The 17,254-nt window shown below is 33.5% G+C and overlaps 1 protein-coding gene across 1 annotated transcript; it reads right to left on the bottom strand.

Annotated features, from left to right (window-relative positions):
• Positions 1-15,757: 15,757 nt before the first annotated feature.
• On the bottom strand, positions 15,758-17,253 carry LOC129803790 (DNA/RNA-binding protein KIN17). The gene is made up of 3 exons (XM_055850592.1): positions 17,143-17,253; positions 16,044-17,049; positions 15,758-15,983 (listed from the first exon to the last, which is right to left on the bottom strand). Exons 2-3 carry the CDS (start codon positions 17,031-17,033, stop codon positions 15,789-15,791), a joined length of 1,185 nt encoding a protein of 394 aa, XP_055706567.1. The 5' UTR covers positions 17,034-17,049; positions 17,143-17,253; the 3' UTR covers positions 15,758-15,788.
• Position 17,254: the final 1 nt, after the last annotated feature.

The raw sequence follows: 17,254 nt of genomic DNA, 5'->3' as shown, positions 1-17,254 counted from the left end.
TTTTTGGTGTTTCTTTCCTACTATTGCTGTTTGGTATACTTTTTCTCTTTCATCCTTGTATACCCGCCGTGTGTTATTTTCTTGTGAGTACAACCACGCCATCGACGACTTGTCTTTTATAACCTCAAACAGCGTTGGAGGCGATCTGAGAAGGACGAGGTGTGTAGCAAAGCAAAAGAACACATAAGTAATGTACAGCATATATATAGCTCATTCGTTATTACAGAGGCGTATTTCCATTTTAGACAGTTGCCAGATAGCGACTTTCAATACTATATTTCATTTCCTGTCGAGCGATTCTTAATTCTTTTGGTCCTTGAGCCTGGTTTAAATTCCCTATGAAAATAGGGATAGTACATCCACCATATATACCAGAGTACTGATAGTCTCATATGATGCAGTGAATTTCTCAAATTTAAATTAGTAAACAAAAATACTTGTCCAGTAAGATAGAATTGCTAATTATAAGCCGTACTCACTATGGCGTTGTTATCTCGTAATCTCCGTAATCTGTAATCTTGTTACAATTTTCCATTCATAAAATACATTACGAGAACATAACGAGATAATGGACTCTGGGGTGCGTAATCTTGTAATCTCGTAAAAATTTTATTTTGTTAAGTACTAGCAGCTAACTTCATGCCTTTCCGAAAGCTTTCGGAGCTTTCAGAAAAAGCTAAAATTGAATGATAAATTACATAACCTCAGAATTTGTGCAGTGTTTTGGTTTCAGCCGGTCATAAAAAAAAATTGATATGGTAAAAATTGTAATTTCGTAGGAAGTCAATTTCTTACCTGCCTTTCTTCTTAAACATTCACATCCAAAAAATCGCAGTTTGCCTCCTGCTCCAAGAAATTAATAAAACGCTGTTTATTGTGCTTGCGACTCATTGTGACGACAAACACCAAAATGTAAACAAAGAAACTTAACAAGATTACGAATCGTCAAAGTGACTATTTTGCTACTCACGATGATGGCCTTAACAGACCTTTACAGATTACAGATTACAAGATAACAACGCCATAGTGAGTACGGCTATAGATTCTATGTTTGTAATTCCAACTAAAGTAATAAGAATGAAATTCATTATGATTACTTTTTAGGAGTGACGTCTTGAGGAGAGCTATGCGCATATCTATTCTAGTCAGTTTCTCGCAGATCGTCAAAGAGTACGTTTGGGGTTGCGCAGGGGCTAGGGCTAGCCCTCCAAAGAGTATTTATAATTCCCCCGTGAGTTCTAGAATACACGTTGGTGGTTCGGTCGCGATTTGATTAATAATCCTCCGGATTAAATCGAATTTCTTCAAAATATTAGGTTTTTATAGGAATCCAGAAGTTACAGAAGATAGGAAAGGAATAAGATGTAGAAGAAAATAAGACTACAAATAGGGTAAGGGCTCATAATTTTGACCACTCTGCTGATAAGCATCGATGTTCCAAGTTTGAAGTGCGACATTTTCAATACTAATTGACTTTTTTTGTTACTCTCTATTCAGAAGGGTTCTTTAGAAACTTGGCAAGGGTTTATTGTCTTTGTTTTTACTAAAATTAGTCTTAATACGTTTAAAAATGAATTGATATATAGAGGTGAATTTGACTCTTATTTTGGACAACTTGGTTATTAATTTGGACAACTTGACTGTAAATTTGGACAGCTAATCCGCCTCAACAGGATGCCCATTGTTCTTCATTTGATGAACCAATCTTACCAAGTCCTCTTCCTGTTCATGTAAGGGAATCGTAGAATGTCACAAGAAGCCAGGAAACTTTCCATATCATTCATTAAAGTAAGTTGACTTCGGTACTCCAACTACGTGCGGATTCGCTCATTCCCTGGCCTTTCCGGGAGGCTTTCAAGGATTTTCTCGCTACATCTCTTTCGTAGAGATGATGCTCCTTTGTTTCTCTAGGCATTTGTCCAACCTAGTCATCACAAAAGCTAAAAGTTCACGAAATTTCGTGAGAAAAACACCTGTCCAAAATAAGAACCATCACCTCACTGGTGAATGTCTTAAAAAATTTCCCATTTTTCACACGAAAAATCTAATTCACAAGGCAAATCTCACTTCAGGTAAAATGTACAAATCACCACTAACGTGAATCAACACAATTTTCAATGAATATTTAATAATATCACTCAAAAAAACCGAAGAAACATTGTTTGTACTTCTCCACAGCTAAATAAGACTGAAGTAAGCCACGAAGTTCTGTCATATTTCTCGTAAGCAATTGCTCACACTGAATTTTCAACAAAGCAATTTTAACTCAAATCCTATTCAAAATTTAACGTATTTAGTGTTAAAATCTTCCAAAAAGTACAAATATTTAGATAGAATTCACTATTCATCAAATTTTGGAATAAAAATCCATCATTTTAATCAATTTATTTTTAGTGTCCAATTTTATCCTCAAAGTGTCCAAAATAAGAAACTGGACAAAATTATGAGCCTTTCCCCTATCTATAGCCATTTCCGTTTTTTTAATTTTAGAAAATTGCATTTTATTGCAGCAGGAAAACTACAGCATTTGTATTTAAAAAAAATTATACTCACTTCTTAATCTTAATAATAAAAGTGTACTTCAAAATCATGTCCAAATTGCCTTCAAACCTCCTGGAATTCTTGAATAAAATTGAAACTGGGGCAGTGGTAAATATGGTGTAGTTGTAAACATTGATTTTTATTTCTAAACTACTTGGACTTATATGTCGACCATTTCTTCAGTGGACAAGGATCAGTGCCTATAAATTCAATAGGCCTCATTCTCTGAAGTTCAATATTTAATTAAAAGAATACTGTGTTTACAACTACCCCACTAAAAACACTAAAACACATTGACACTATTTTTTATAAGCCACTGAATTATGTTTCTGTGAAGTTTTTGAACTTCAATAGTGCTTCTTTGATTTTTTTCCATTGAAAGATATAAAGCAACGAAAATAGACACTTGCCTCTGTAATACTGGAGGAGCCACATGTACACGGTATAAGCGAAGAAAAGTAGCATATACAAAAAAAAGAGAATGCACATGATGTTAATAAAATAAATGTGTCCGATAAACATCCAATGAATTTACATATATAACGATGTATATGCATATATATCACACACTGTATTAAGTAGAATATATACAAAAGTTCAATCTACAGGAGAAAAACGCAATCAGCCGAAAGAAACTGATTCTCTTAGACAAGATACGCCTGTTCAAAATTATTCGTTTTCATGAAGTAAAAACTAGCTAACATCCAAATGTATAATCGCATATAAAGTACACATTAAAAAAAAAATGTATAAATCTAAAACCGAAAATTAAGTTGTTAATATAATGCGCTATATATAAGTAGTTTTCCAAAAGATATTTTTGCATGGTGTTATTATTTTAAACTCTTGCTATACGGCTCATTTATCTAACATACTTACTCCTATGGTGTTTTCATTTTCGTTATAAATATCTCAAGAGCAAGGGTGATTTCTGAGACGAGTTAGGAGATAATATGTGGAGGACAACCCCTAAGTTACCACAATACTATCAACGCTGGATAATACAGACGCCTGCTCCGCATTTTCAATGACGTCGATTGTGAGCTACTCGGTATATATGGGGTTTAAGTATACCCCATATCCTACCTCTTGATGGCATAGAAAATCCACCTCCGACAGAGCACATCATGCATTTGCCAGCAACTGACGAGAAAGACACCCGAGCAAGGGATATTTGGTTCTCACACCAACCGTGTCACCCTCGTCTCGTTTGCTGACATGTCTCTCTATTTCACTGCACAGTATAACACGAGATGTACCCCTCTGGCTCCCCTTCATGTTCGTGCTTCGGTTGTGCTAAATACGATCTAAATTTTGCGAGGGTTCACCACCCACATCGCGTTACATAATCCCCCATAGTAGGGGGTATACATGAAAAATTTTTCCTCATACATATCTACAACTATATATACGCAAACACATTATATATACACGAATATTATACTACCCCAAAATGTCTTTTTACATAAAACCGTAGATCCGAGTATTTATGTGCACACAGGCACATAATACTTGGGGTTTTCTCCACCTCATGATTCAACCCCATAACTTTAGGGTGCAAGAGAACAAGTTTAGTTAAACGAAAAAACTTAAAGAATATTTTTCACTACAAACATTTTAATTTTTCTTGTTTTTTGTAGAGTTAACTTTTGAAATAAAATGTAAAAAAAGATTTTCTTCTTTTTCTATTTTTTGTTTTTCTTATTTTTCTTTTACATTTTGTCCTAGAATATTAGACTTATTATTCTATGCAAATAAAAATTCGTTTATTAATTTTAAGTATCTTTCATATTTTTCCACGTATTGTTTTCAAATTAAAAGTAAACTTGAAATAATTGCTTTGCAATTTGTTATGCTCAACGCACAATAGCTCTTGTTTTCAAAATTGGCTATGAGAGTGAGCAAGATGTCTAGATCTAGATCTCACTCACTCTCATTGAAATATCAAAAACATGTTTACAAAGCAAAAGTTATTGTGCGTTGGGCATTATATTTAACCCTCTAACGGGTAAGACCGCCTCCAGACGGTCTTCACAAAAATCACATTTACAGCAACAATAAAGGTTTTATTTATTTAAAAGTGCTATAGTGTCCTCGATAATAGTCTTATAAACATCTCTTGAAAGTTTGAACTCATCTTGACTCTTCGTTTTGTTGCTGTTCCCAGTTTTGTGTGACAGGTCAGAGAAAAAGCAACAAAAAATATTTGTGCAAAAAAAACGCATTTCCAATTTCCATAAAAATACCGATTTAAAGTTATCTGACTAAAATAAATTTATTTTTTACTGAAACATATGTCATTCTATTTTGTATATTTTATTTGAAAAAACTAAAAATGTGAATTTTAGAAGCAAGAAGAGTTTCAAAAAATTTTTATATTTTCTCTCCTAGCGCCTAAACTAAAAAAAAAAGAGAATGAAGAATGGATGGTGTTTTCGGCTCTATTGGATCATAATTATCCTGGAAAACATTGTTTTAGAACTTTTTTCGCATATTAAAGAAATCTCGGTTAGAGGGTTAAAGTTAGGGCGTTGACAGACCTGAGGATTAGCCGAGAGACGGCTTAGCATAATTATATTATAAATAATGATCAAACTACATTTCCGTCATTTTCCACTAAGTCGTCTCTCGCCTTAAGTCGTAAGTGTGTCTAGGGCATTACTTATAACGAATTTGAAAATAAATCAGGAAAAATGCCATGTCTTTGAACGCGTTGTCTTTTAAAGTTTTAAAGAATAGAATTTTTGTTTTAGGAAAAAAGAAAGTATTGCAATATTCGAAAGCTATCACGTTCCGCGCAAAATTCGTTCTACGGCCGAATTCTTTAAAAGAAATCGCCTGCGGGTATGCAAATTTTCTCGATGCATAAAGCCATTTCGCGCGTTCTTTTTCGGTCCCGAAAATGTGCATAATACCGGGACTGAGTAGGTATTTCATACCTAAAAAAAACTTTTGATTGTTTAACTTTTTGAGCAAATTTCATTATTGTAGTTTAATCAACTCTAGTTAGAACTGGATTATCTTAATGTTATGCCCTAGACACACTTACGACTTAAGCCGAGAGACAACTTAACGGAAAATGGTGGAAATGTAGTTTAACCATTATTTCTAATATAAAAACGCTAAGCCGTCTCTCGGATAATCCTCAGGTCTATCAATGCCCTTACACAAAAACCGGATTTGGCCTAACGAAGATTGATTTTATAGACTCCATAGAATAAAAATGCAGTTTCTCAAGCTTATTTCAAGCTATTTTTGTGGATCAAGGATCATGTTTCTCTGACAAATTAACTAATTAAAATCAAGAATTACACTTTTGAACGCATATATTCATCTTAAAATGGCTTCTATGATAACTTCCTTTCGCTGAACTTCTGTTGAAGTTATCACAAACAATAAATATAGTTTTCTTTGTTTCATATTTTAATTGCGAAATTTTTAGTCCGAAAAAAATCATTGAATCGACAACTTATGTCTATTTATTATCGTTTTTTATTTAACTTCTTTATTACACTATTTATCAATATAATTTTAACTGCTCGAACTCCAAGAGAGAGCAGTTTTCACAATCGACTTTTTTTTTCAACTTTGCAAAATTCTAGCTGCTAAACGGTAAGAGATATTGACTTCCGGTCTTCGGTGACCCCCCACAATGTCAATACATTCTATCGAACTAACTTACCCAAATTACCCCCACCCCTTCATGCGCTCCATATCCCCCAAAAATAGGCAAAAAATTTTGTTTTTTTTATAGCTTGGTCTATGTAAATACTTGTCTGAAACACTTGAACTCATTTAAAACCTATATAATTGTTAAAGAATTAAAAATCAACCATATATGGGTTTCTTTCATATTATATTGTCACGCTATTTCGTACTTATGGATTTTTATGACCAACAATTGAGTTTAATTTATGTAAAAAGTGTATAAACCTTAAGAAGATGCTTTTCAAACTTTTTTTTGAATGCTAATTTTTCACGTGCGGTGCGGAACGATTTCATTTTTTTCACGATTCCTCCTCCGATTTAATCATAAGTAATAAACTACTAATTTGTTTAGGGGGAAACCTGGGTATGAATTCTGAGATAGTTCACGTGAGAAATTAACCGATTACCTTTAGCGTTTTGTGAAGTTTTTGCAAAAATTATCATGATAATTCTTAGATGCTATAAGTGTTTCACGTGACACTTTATGCGAAAGCTTCACAGAAACATTAAAAAAAGTGATTTAAAAGCCGTGAATATCTCACGCGAATAACACATGCATCTCAGAATTCATACCCTAGGGGCAAAATCAATTTTTCATTTTTACCGTGGGTTACGAGAAGATAAGAGAGATTTTTAATTGACACATTCTTATTGGATATTTAACGTGTACAACTTGGCTAAATACAATTTTCTTATAACTACAAGAAAAATGTGGTTTTTGGATCATTTTATAAAAGTTACGATTTTGTAGTATTAATTGATTGATTGATTTATCGTCATCTCTGGTTTTTTTGTCCCACATCCCCATGCGACCATAGCCGTCTTAGCGTCAATTCCAATCTCCAAGACGGAAACGATGGAAATGGAAAGCCTTTCACATCAAAGTTAAAAACGCTCTAGATAGCGTATTTCTCAACCGAATGAGGTCATACTTGGGCTCGTTAGAAAGGTCTTGGAATTTGTGACAAGTCTGAACCGGTTTCAATCGATAATGAACTGGATATAAACCGAGTATATTTTGAATGATTTATAAATCGGTTCAAATCGGCTAATAACCGGTAACCGGTAAATGATGTAAAAGTATTTTTAATGAATAACATCAAAGTTTGAGTTTGAACATTCCGTAAGGCGTGGCGAGCTTTGCCATTCCTTTTTATATAAAATTTTTTTATCCTTCAAGTCTTCCTATTTATAGAAGTAAAAAAAAATGTTTTTGTAAAAAATTCTTATAGTCTAAAATCCTTTGTTATATAGTTATTGCAGAACCTAATATTCACAGTTCAGATACAAAATGCATAGTTTATGATTTCAGAGCTTAGAAAATTATTTTACTTAGACGCCACACTTCTTCACCTTTTCGTTCTTCCTTGGTTTTTGCGAAATAAAATTTCTTGGGACATTTTACAGGGTATACATTTTTAAACATAATACTTAGAATGCTCAAAGGAATATGCTGTGCATTACAATACATCTCCAGCATTGTATTTTTTGTACCTCTTAGACCTTCGTTTCTATCCTGTGTAGCATTTTGTTTTTGCTCTCTCCATGGGTATTTTTCCTGAGAATTCCTCAGAATGAGAATATCCCGAATATGTATTGTTCGTATATATTCCCCTGTGTATACAGTCCTTTTTTTTTAATCTCTGCAAACATTTGCTCTTGCCTGAACGACTCCTGGTTCAATCCAGGCATAGTCCACATTACAGATGTGAGATAAAAATAAATAAAAGACAAGTTAAAAAAAAGTGCATAACTTCCATGAAAATATACTTTTTACACCAAAGAATCTTGTGTATCGCTTCAAAATATATGTAGCTTAAGCTTTGACCACACATAATGTATTCTCAATTTCTAGGTATTTCGATTCTTTCCTTCATCATTATCCTCCTCTCTTCTCGTGTCTGTTTCTCCACTCAATTGCTATACACTACATATATATAATACATATATAATACATATATTATACATATAGATTCTCTTCTTGATTATTGTATTCAAGTGGGGTGGAGAACCCAAAAATGCCCTCTTATATCTTTTTATTTTTTTTTCTGCCCTCCTCGTATGCCTTTCATTCTTTCTCAGTTTCCTCTGGTTTCTCCCGTCTTCAGGTCAGACGAGAAATCCCAAATCTAACTGACTACAAAAGCATGTGGACTAAATTGACATGAAAGCATCAACTCCACGTGGACGATATAAACCACACACATACATATATATGTATACACATACAGCAACGCACGAAATCACATTCCAGGGATCTTCTTTGGAACATGTTTTTGTCCAACACATTTTATGCTATAATGGCAAAATTTATAATTTTTCTTTAAAAGAGATATTATTTTCCTAAATAAAAAAAAGTAGATTTACTAACTCTCTGATTTTTAAAGTTCGTGAGATTGGTAAATTAGAAGAATTGACGAGCTGTATTGTGTTATTTTTCTTTGGCCCTAGAGGAGGATGGGGCAGTTCATTTCATGGTGCTACTCCAATGAAAAATGAAAACGGGAAATCTTTCTCCTGAACATTTTTTTTAGTACATGACTGTTCTTATCTGCTTATGTATATACGACTTTGTTTATCTAGGTTCATGTCACGACTGTTTTCTTCAGCAAAGATCATTGTGTTCCAAAAACCACCAATTAACCGTGATAAGAACCAACACAAAAAAGTTGATAACACAAAAGAATAGCCATGTACTAAAAAATATGTTCAGGAGAAAGATTTCTCCTTTTCATTTTCATTGGTACAGCACCATAACATCATCAGTCAGCCCAACATTCTTTGCTTCCTTTTAGCTGAAATTCTTTACAATCTCAGCTTTTATTGTCCGAGGTGGAAATCTGACCTCGTCAGATCGGGCCCAAAATTTAAATTTACATGTTTTGATAGTCATATAATCAATAGGGAAGTCTGGAAGTCATCGGGAAGAAACAATCACTCAGGGAAACACATCAACTATCTCCAGAGCTTTCGGCTCGGTTTCCAAGCCTTTATCAGTGGTCAAGTATTGCAATTTTTCTCTTAGACTCGTTTAGGATTTTAGTTAGGATTATAACAGGTCATAAGCGGGAACAGGGGCACTATTTTAACACTACTGGTCTTTACAATTTTTGTAATATTTAGTACTCCCTACGTTCCGAAATAAGTCGTACGTTTGGCGAAAAATTAGGAATTAAGGAATGGTTTCAGAGAATGTTTTTGTCATTTGCAAATATCTTGTGTATGAACTATCCTCCATGTTCAGGAATAATATGGGGATCCTATCACGATGGTAAGTTGAGGAATCGATATGTTGAAGTTGTCCATTTTTCGAGTTTTTTTCAAAGAGCTCCGGTAAATAGTTAATTACTACAAGATGGACTGTGATTAACATTACAGGCTAGAATTTGTTCTAAATTTTTAGTATGCACAAGTAGAACTCAACAATTCTTACCGATATGACATTTTTTATATCTCAAATTTTGCATAATGAGCAATAAAAGAACATCCTTTTTTTATGTGTTCGAATATCTGGATGCAAAATGGTGAGAGATAGGGACTTGGGACCTCCAGCGGACCCCCATAAGTTGACCCTGGGACCATTTATATGTTTCTCTAAAACATATCCAGAATTGAAGAAAAAAATCGCACAACGTCTTTTCGAACAATCCCAAAAAACATGATTTTGGAGGGGAAGGGAAGGAGTGGGGGCAAAATAAAGGACATATTAACGGTCCCAGAGTCAACTTATGGGGGGGTCCCCCGAAGGTCCCAAGTCTCTATCTCTCACCATTCTGCACCTATTTTAGATTGAAAATAAAATGCCAAAAATAAGATATTTTTAAGACATTCCTGCCTCAACATACCATGAAGACTGGACCCCAATTTTAGTTCTGGACATTAGCAATAGTTCCTTACAAGAGATAATTGTTGATACACAAAACATTTACCAACCAACTTTACCTTAATCGCAATTTTACCCAAACGTATGACTTATTTCGGAACAAGAATTTATCCCAAACGTACGACTTATTTCGGAACGGAGGGAGTACAATTTTACGTATTTTTCTTCTTCTTGTGTTTTGCCAATTGTTGATTGCAACTTCACGTCGGTTTATTCCCACAATGACACTCATATCACTAATATCGTATGCGCTAAAAATCGTTTTCCGTGGACCGAAGTACAAACGCTTCCGAAGAAAGAACGGAGAGATATCGAAAAGCGGTTTTCGGAAAAGGTTAAATATCGATTTTACGAAATAAGTATGAACTCATTCTGAGGTAAGCAATACTTAATAATTAAGGTATATTATTAAATACTTATTATAAATGTCAAATGAAAGACTTCCAATTCTAAATTCTGAGTTATAAGCTGAATATTGACGATTCAAATTTTACAAGATTATCTCAAAATGTTTATCCATCCGCAACTAGGGCATTACACGTCATACGCTAAAACTAGATGGATCTTTCAGTTATTTTACTTATTTAATGACGTGGGGAAAATAGCCAGATACTGATAGAAATATATTTTTTGTACTTTCCTCGCTTCGGAGGAAATTATGCAAAATTTGTGCATAAAGTTACGCTTAGAAATTTTACATCGCACCGATTTTGATAATATTTTCCTTCATAATCTTGCCTGATTTGGATCCTGGGTGACAAATCTTTTAGTTGGGTAGTTACTCTTTATAAATAAATGGAGTTTTTAATTAACTAGTGCAAAGAATTCAAATTAATTGATGGATACTTTGCTATCACACTAGGATTTTTCAAAATTTCATTTTAAAATCTATCAATTTAACAATTCCTGGATTTTGGTTAAATATTAAAAAAAAAATTGTTTCAGAACAGTGCAAAGGAAATATCAAACTTTCTATTTTTAGTACAAGTTAGGAGAAATTCCTACTTTTGTAAAACTGCCCCATCCTCCCCTATTTTAATGTTTCTTTTGATCTACTCTATATATTAGTAAACTATAATTGCTGTTCTAAGCTATATATTGAATACATATAAAACTATATATAAAATTACTTAGATTCTCCCCTAATAAAAATAGACTAAGGGCTTAACGAAACATCCTGCATACAGCAAAAACAATCAAAAGTGTGTGCCTCACATTTGCTATTTACCAATTTTTGCGGTCATACCCCATCTCACTGGGATAGGCATTATCCCATTGTCATATCAGTTCACCCCCTATTTTTCTCACAGCCAAAAGCCCATTGTTCAATGATTATGCTCTCATGAATTAACATACACTCACACCTCTTGCTATTTTTCCCTGGTTATATCGTGTGCACAAAATACAATTATCTGACAATTTTCACGGGGTTGAACAGCATATTTCATTTATTTGAAGGGATGCATCATGAATGTATATAACAATCTTAACGTTCTCCGTAAGGTCAGTGATGCGTAAAAAACAACCTCTCAATCGATGATTTAAATTACACGGAAATAGCTCAATGCCGGATTTGTTGAATTGAATTTATTTGGACAGGTTTCATTTATTAAAATCATTCGAAATGTAATTAAATAATTAAAATATATGAATTTAAGTTCTTCAAAGCTTTAAATGAGTTCAATACTACCTAAAATCGATTGAGATACTTAAGAAACAAGTTCAATATAGGGGCTTGAGTATAGGGGTAGGGGTATATAAGGAGTAGACGTAGAAAATAGTTTCTAGGAAATGTGGACTTTACAGGGCATGTCACCGAAAACCTAAATTTCATAATTTAAAACGCTTAACACTTTTGGTGAAATTAATATGGATTACTATTTAAATTAATTTCTATGAACGTTGTTCATTGGATTTCAAAATTAGCTACAGCAGACTGTTCAGTATTTTAGTAAAAATGACAATTTGTAAACAAAGAAAATCAAAAGGATTTTTTTTAAATATTTTTTATGTATAATCTTGTTTAAAAGTAATACATATTTTTAAACTTAGGTTGTTTTAAAATCGTAATTCTTACATTATCCATATGAGGTACTAATAAATATATAATAATTAAAAGTCGAATCGAAAAAAAACTTCCAAATTCGAAAAGAAATAATTGAGCGGCCTTTTAAAGATAAAAGACATGAGTTTTATAGACAAAATTATAAATCAAATTTTAACAATTTTGGATTATTTTACTGATCAATAGATCATTTTATTACTTTAAGGAATTTTTCATCAACTTTTCTCAAATAAAGCTGCAATGTCCCTTTTGTAAGAGCTTTCAGGAAATCTCTAGCTAGAGCTTCCACATCAGACCCCAAAATTATTAACATTCTTTTGAAGGAAACTTTCAAAAGTTTTTGAGATTCTTAAAGACATTTTTCCATTCTATTTTTGTCAATTTCCCGCCATTTTACTTCAAGGAAAAGTTTTCTTGATGTAATTAGCAAGCTTTCAACTTACAAAAACTGTAGAAAATTTAGAATTTAGATGATCTAAAATATTCTTTTTATTTTAATCACACAAAAGAATATTTTTTTCCTTATCGGAATTTCCACCGAAGAAAAGCTCATTTAAAAATGTTTTAGACGAGTTGTAGGGAATATTTTGTGAATATGTTCCCATATTTGCAAATAATTTAAGATCATAAAAAATTATGTGGAAATAGAATAATGGTGAATTTAGCTTGTAAAAGTCTAAGGACGTTTCAAAGAAAAACTGAAATTGCTTTTGATTTATTTTCATTAAACAAAACCTATATTACTTATTAAAAACTAATGAAAACCGCTTATGGGCTATCTGAACTACTAGGAATTATCAACAAATTAAAATAGGATATTAATTGATTTTTTAAGTATAAAGTCTAAAAGCCTTTTTTTTGTCTAAAAATATCGGTTTTGGGATTTATTGTCAAGCTTGTAAAATGCAATTTTCTCCTATAAAAAGCTACTGGATCTAAGAACGTTTTTGTACGCCTTGACTATGTCCGTCAAAATCGTCGCGGAAATTAAATAAAAAATCAGAATATAGTTTTAAAACAGTTCCTAAGTGGATTTCTTTTTCATAAAAGTTCTAATAAGGATTTTATTGTTTTTTTTTTTAAATACAGTAGAGTCTCGTTATACAGTAGAGTCTCGCTATAGTCCATATTTGGTTTCAAATTTGACACTTGGGTCGCACTATAGTCCATGTAATTTTTTAAATTATCAACGATTTTTAGTATTGAAATTGCTCGACGGCTTCCACTTTCTTTGCGATTGTGGTACTTGTCCTTGCTCTCTTCATTGTGGATCACAATTATCACAACTACTTAATAAAGTTTGCCAAAAATATTAAAATAATTATGCATGTCGCATACTAAAAAACATAACCTAACTTAAAATCAGTGTTTTGAAATCAACGGTCGATAAATTGTGGACTATAGAGCGATGGCCTATAGCGAGACTCTACTGTAAGCTTAAATTTATAAAAATGGACATGTTTTGCAAATTTTCGAGAAAACTCTTGTTCTTTGTGTTCGAAAAAGAGTTTCTCTTCGGGTTAATCCTCCAATTTCCCCCCCCCCCCCATTCTGGTCCCGCCCTTGCGCCCTTATATCTTGGATATATCTGTAACATCTGTAAGCTGTAAATCTCTAAAACGTGTAAAAGGTGATTCAAATTGTCCTAATAAGATCTTTAATTTTAGTACATGAAAGTTTTGCGAATCAATAAACTTTTTTAACCTTCAAAAATATTTTTAAAAAATAGCAGAAATTGTTATTACAAAATTACATGAAGTGGCATTGGCAGTATTTAATTTTAACACTATATATAATTTTTAAGACCCATTCCCCGTGGAATCAAGTGCAGTGAAGCTCACTGGATGCAATTCGAATACCTTTAACGCCAGAAAAATTTCTGGTGACCTAAAGAAGATTCTCGAACCCGGGACTTTTGCATCATAGAGCGAGTACTCTACCGGGAGACAGGGGATGTTGTGCCAGTATTACTTAAGTATATTATAGGCTTTCTAAATTCCTTACGACTGAACTTAAAAACGTTTAGAAATAAATTTATAGACATTTTCTAAAAGTATGACAGGGGTGGAATGATAGCTTTTCGACATATCGAATCGATAGTATCGATAAATCCGAATCTGTTAAATTAAGTGAATGATGACTTTTATCGCATTGTTAGACCATTTATTGTGGCATTCTTAATAGTATATGACTGTTGATAAACATTTGTATTAGGGTAAGTGTGCCAAATTCCGGCCTTATTTTTTGTTCCTCGAATTTTCATGAATTTTTGGTTTTTACATACTCTAGAGATTATACAGTGCAAAAGAATAACAAAAAATGTAGCTTCGACAAACGAGATGACGTGAAAAAGATATTAGAATTCCGGAAGGGTAAGGAACTATGAGAATGAAGCTGGCCGAAATAAGACACCAAAGCTATGTCAACATTTTTATTTATTTTAAAATGTACTAAGAATGATTTTAGAGTAAATAAAGACGATAAGCTGTCTACATACAAGGTTCCAAGCAACACTCCTTAAAAAGAAGTAATAAAAATATTTAATTTGTATTAATAATATTGCATTTAAAACTTGAGACCTTTGCGCTTGCATGCAACTATGCCGAAATTTGGCACATTTAGGGTAAGTGTGCCAAATTCCGGCCAGCTTGCAATTTCGGCCATATTTTTTGTTCTTCGAATTTCCATGAATTTTTAGTTTTTGGATACTCTTAAATTTGTAATGCAAAAAAATAACAAAAAATGTCGCTTCGACGAGCAAAATGATCTGAAAAAGATATTTAAAGAATTCTGGAAGAGCAAGGAACTGTGAGAATGAAGGTGGCCGAAATAGGCCACCAATGCTATGTCTACATTTTTATTCATTTTAAAATGTATTAAGAATGATTTTAGAGAAAATATGGATGATAAATTGTCTGCAAGGTTCCAAGCAACATTCCTTATAAAAGAGTAGCAAAAATATTCAATTTTTATTAAAGATATTACATTTCAAACTTGAGACTTTGTCGCTTGCATGCAACTATGCCGAAATTTGGCACACTTACCCTACCCTAGCTATAAAAAGTACAGTTGTCGTTTGAACTTTTCAGAATCGACAGTCGATACTATCGAAGAAATTATCATGTCAGCCTATGTTTTCTAGGTTTTCTATTTTAGCTGAGACACATTATTGGGAAGAATGTGAAACAGGAGAAGAATTTTAACTCAGAAACAAACCACGAGGGGAGATTTCCTGATCAATCTTGATCAAATACGAGTATTACAATGAAAAGTGATAAGGGAAAATCTTTTTCCTGGACATTTTTGTAGTACATGACTGATCTGTGCTTCAGCTTTATCGACTTTTCTTTGCATTGGTTCTTGTCGCGACTATTTTCCACAGTTCCTGTCTGAAACAGAAACCAACATGAAGAAAAGTCGGTAACGCAGAAGCACATGGCAGCAGTCATAAACTAAAAAAAAGTTCAGAAGAAAATTTTCCCTTTTCATTTTTTTTCCATTACAATAACACCATTATTTACGCCTTGATCGCACAGGCTTTTAATAACAAGACGAGTTAGTTGAAAAAAAACCAAGATTGTATTTTATTATTTAATACAACTTACTGATATCTTCATATTGAATTTTACTAATTTGTCGACCAGCAAGAGGCCCTTCTGCAATTTCCACAGTTACGCAATAGTCATCCTCCTGAAGACTTTTCAGAATTGCCCTATGTCCTCTGTAGGCACCGTTTAAAATTAAAATTTCTTTGCCAATATTGGGAATGACGGTTTCCACCTGATCCTGCAACATAAAATTTATTTAATACAAATTTTGAATTAAGAAATTACCAAATAATCTAACCTGATGGACTACAATTTTCTTCTCGGACTCAAGAAGCTTCACTTTTGCTTCGTACTTGTCAATAATCTTTGTTACGTGGGCTTTCTGCTTGTAGTACTTTCCTTCAGAAAGAGATTGACTGACAATTTTTACAACAATTCCCTCAGCTAGCCAATAATCTTTTCTATTGCTGCGTTCCTTCTTGGACTCCTCAATCTTTATAATTTCATCCAATGCAGAAACTCTTCTTCCATCTGCAATGTCTTTTTTCTGTTTCTTGCCATTGTCACTTCCGGAACTACTGGATGGACGCTTAGACAGAAAATCACTGGAGGGCTTCTTAAAAACTGCTTCAGATTTTTTCTTCGTAGCCAAATTTATATTTAATTTAATTTTCTCATCTTCACTTTCCCGGACAAATTCCTGAACTCTGTCTTCTGCAGCTGAACTGTGTCCAGGAGAATCTTTCTTGCCCCTTTCTACTTGTTTTTCTATAAATTCCTGCAGTCGTTCTTCGTCATCCTTGTCCATTTTTTGTTTCTTTGCCATCTTCTCCTGGCGTGCCACAGTTTCAGGGTCTCTGTCAATGTATGTGATGTACCATCCTTTCTCTGTCTCATCCACAACGCACTGTCCAGTCTTTCCCAGCCACAATACAAAGCCCGTCAATGAGAGCCACTTTGTGGCGTTCATATGAAGATGATTCTTATCAGAAATGTACTCCTGATACACTTTATTGGCTGCCACACGTTTTGTCCCAAATTGCCTCCGTAAAATCTCCACGTAACCCTTGGCAAACTCCCGGGAAAAGTCATCAATGTATCTTTTGGAATTATCAGCGAACAGGAGGAGCTGTCGCTGATGAGATTCACTCATGGTGTGGCATTTAAAGCCATTTTCATCGCGGCACTGTTTCTGGCACATTTGGCAGAACCAGCGCAACTTCTGAAGCCCTTTGGCTTTCATCTTGTTGGCCAGATACTTGGGAGTACCCACTTCCGCTCGTCCCATTGTGCCAAACGTATATCTGTGCACGAAGAAAATGAATTTATAATGCTATTGACTTATTAAACACAGGGATAACTCTATCGAACTAAAACATATTCAGAAGATTCCTTACCAAACAGGAAAAGAGGAAAAAATTACCAAGAAAAAGCAACACAAACACTTTGTTTTTATTTTCACTAGTCTGAAGTTTGCCGTAAGTGCGACAACTGTTTCACAATGCCATG

The sequence above is a fragment of the Phlebotomus papatasi genome, chromosome 2 (genome assembly GCF_024763615.1).
Source record: "Phlebotomus papatasi isolate M1 chromosome 2, Ppap_2.1, whole genome shotgun sequence".
Lineage (NCBI taxonomy): Eukaryota > Metazoa > Arthropoda > Insecta > Diptera > Psychodidae > Phlebotomus > Phlebotomus papatasi.
The sequence above is the reverse complement of the archived record's forward strand: the minus strand, read 5'-3'. Positions and strand labels throughout refer to the sequence as shown.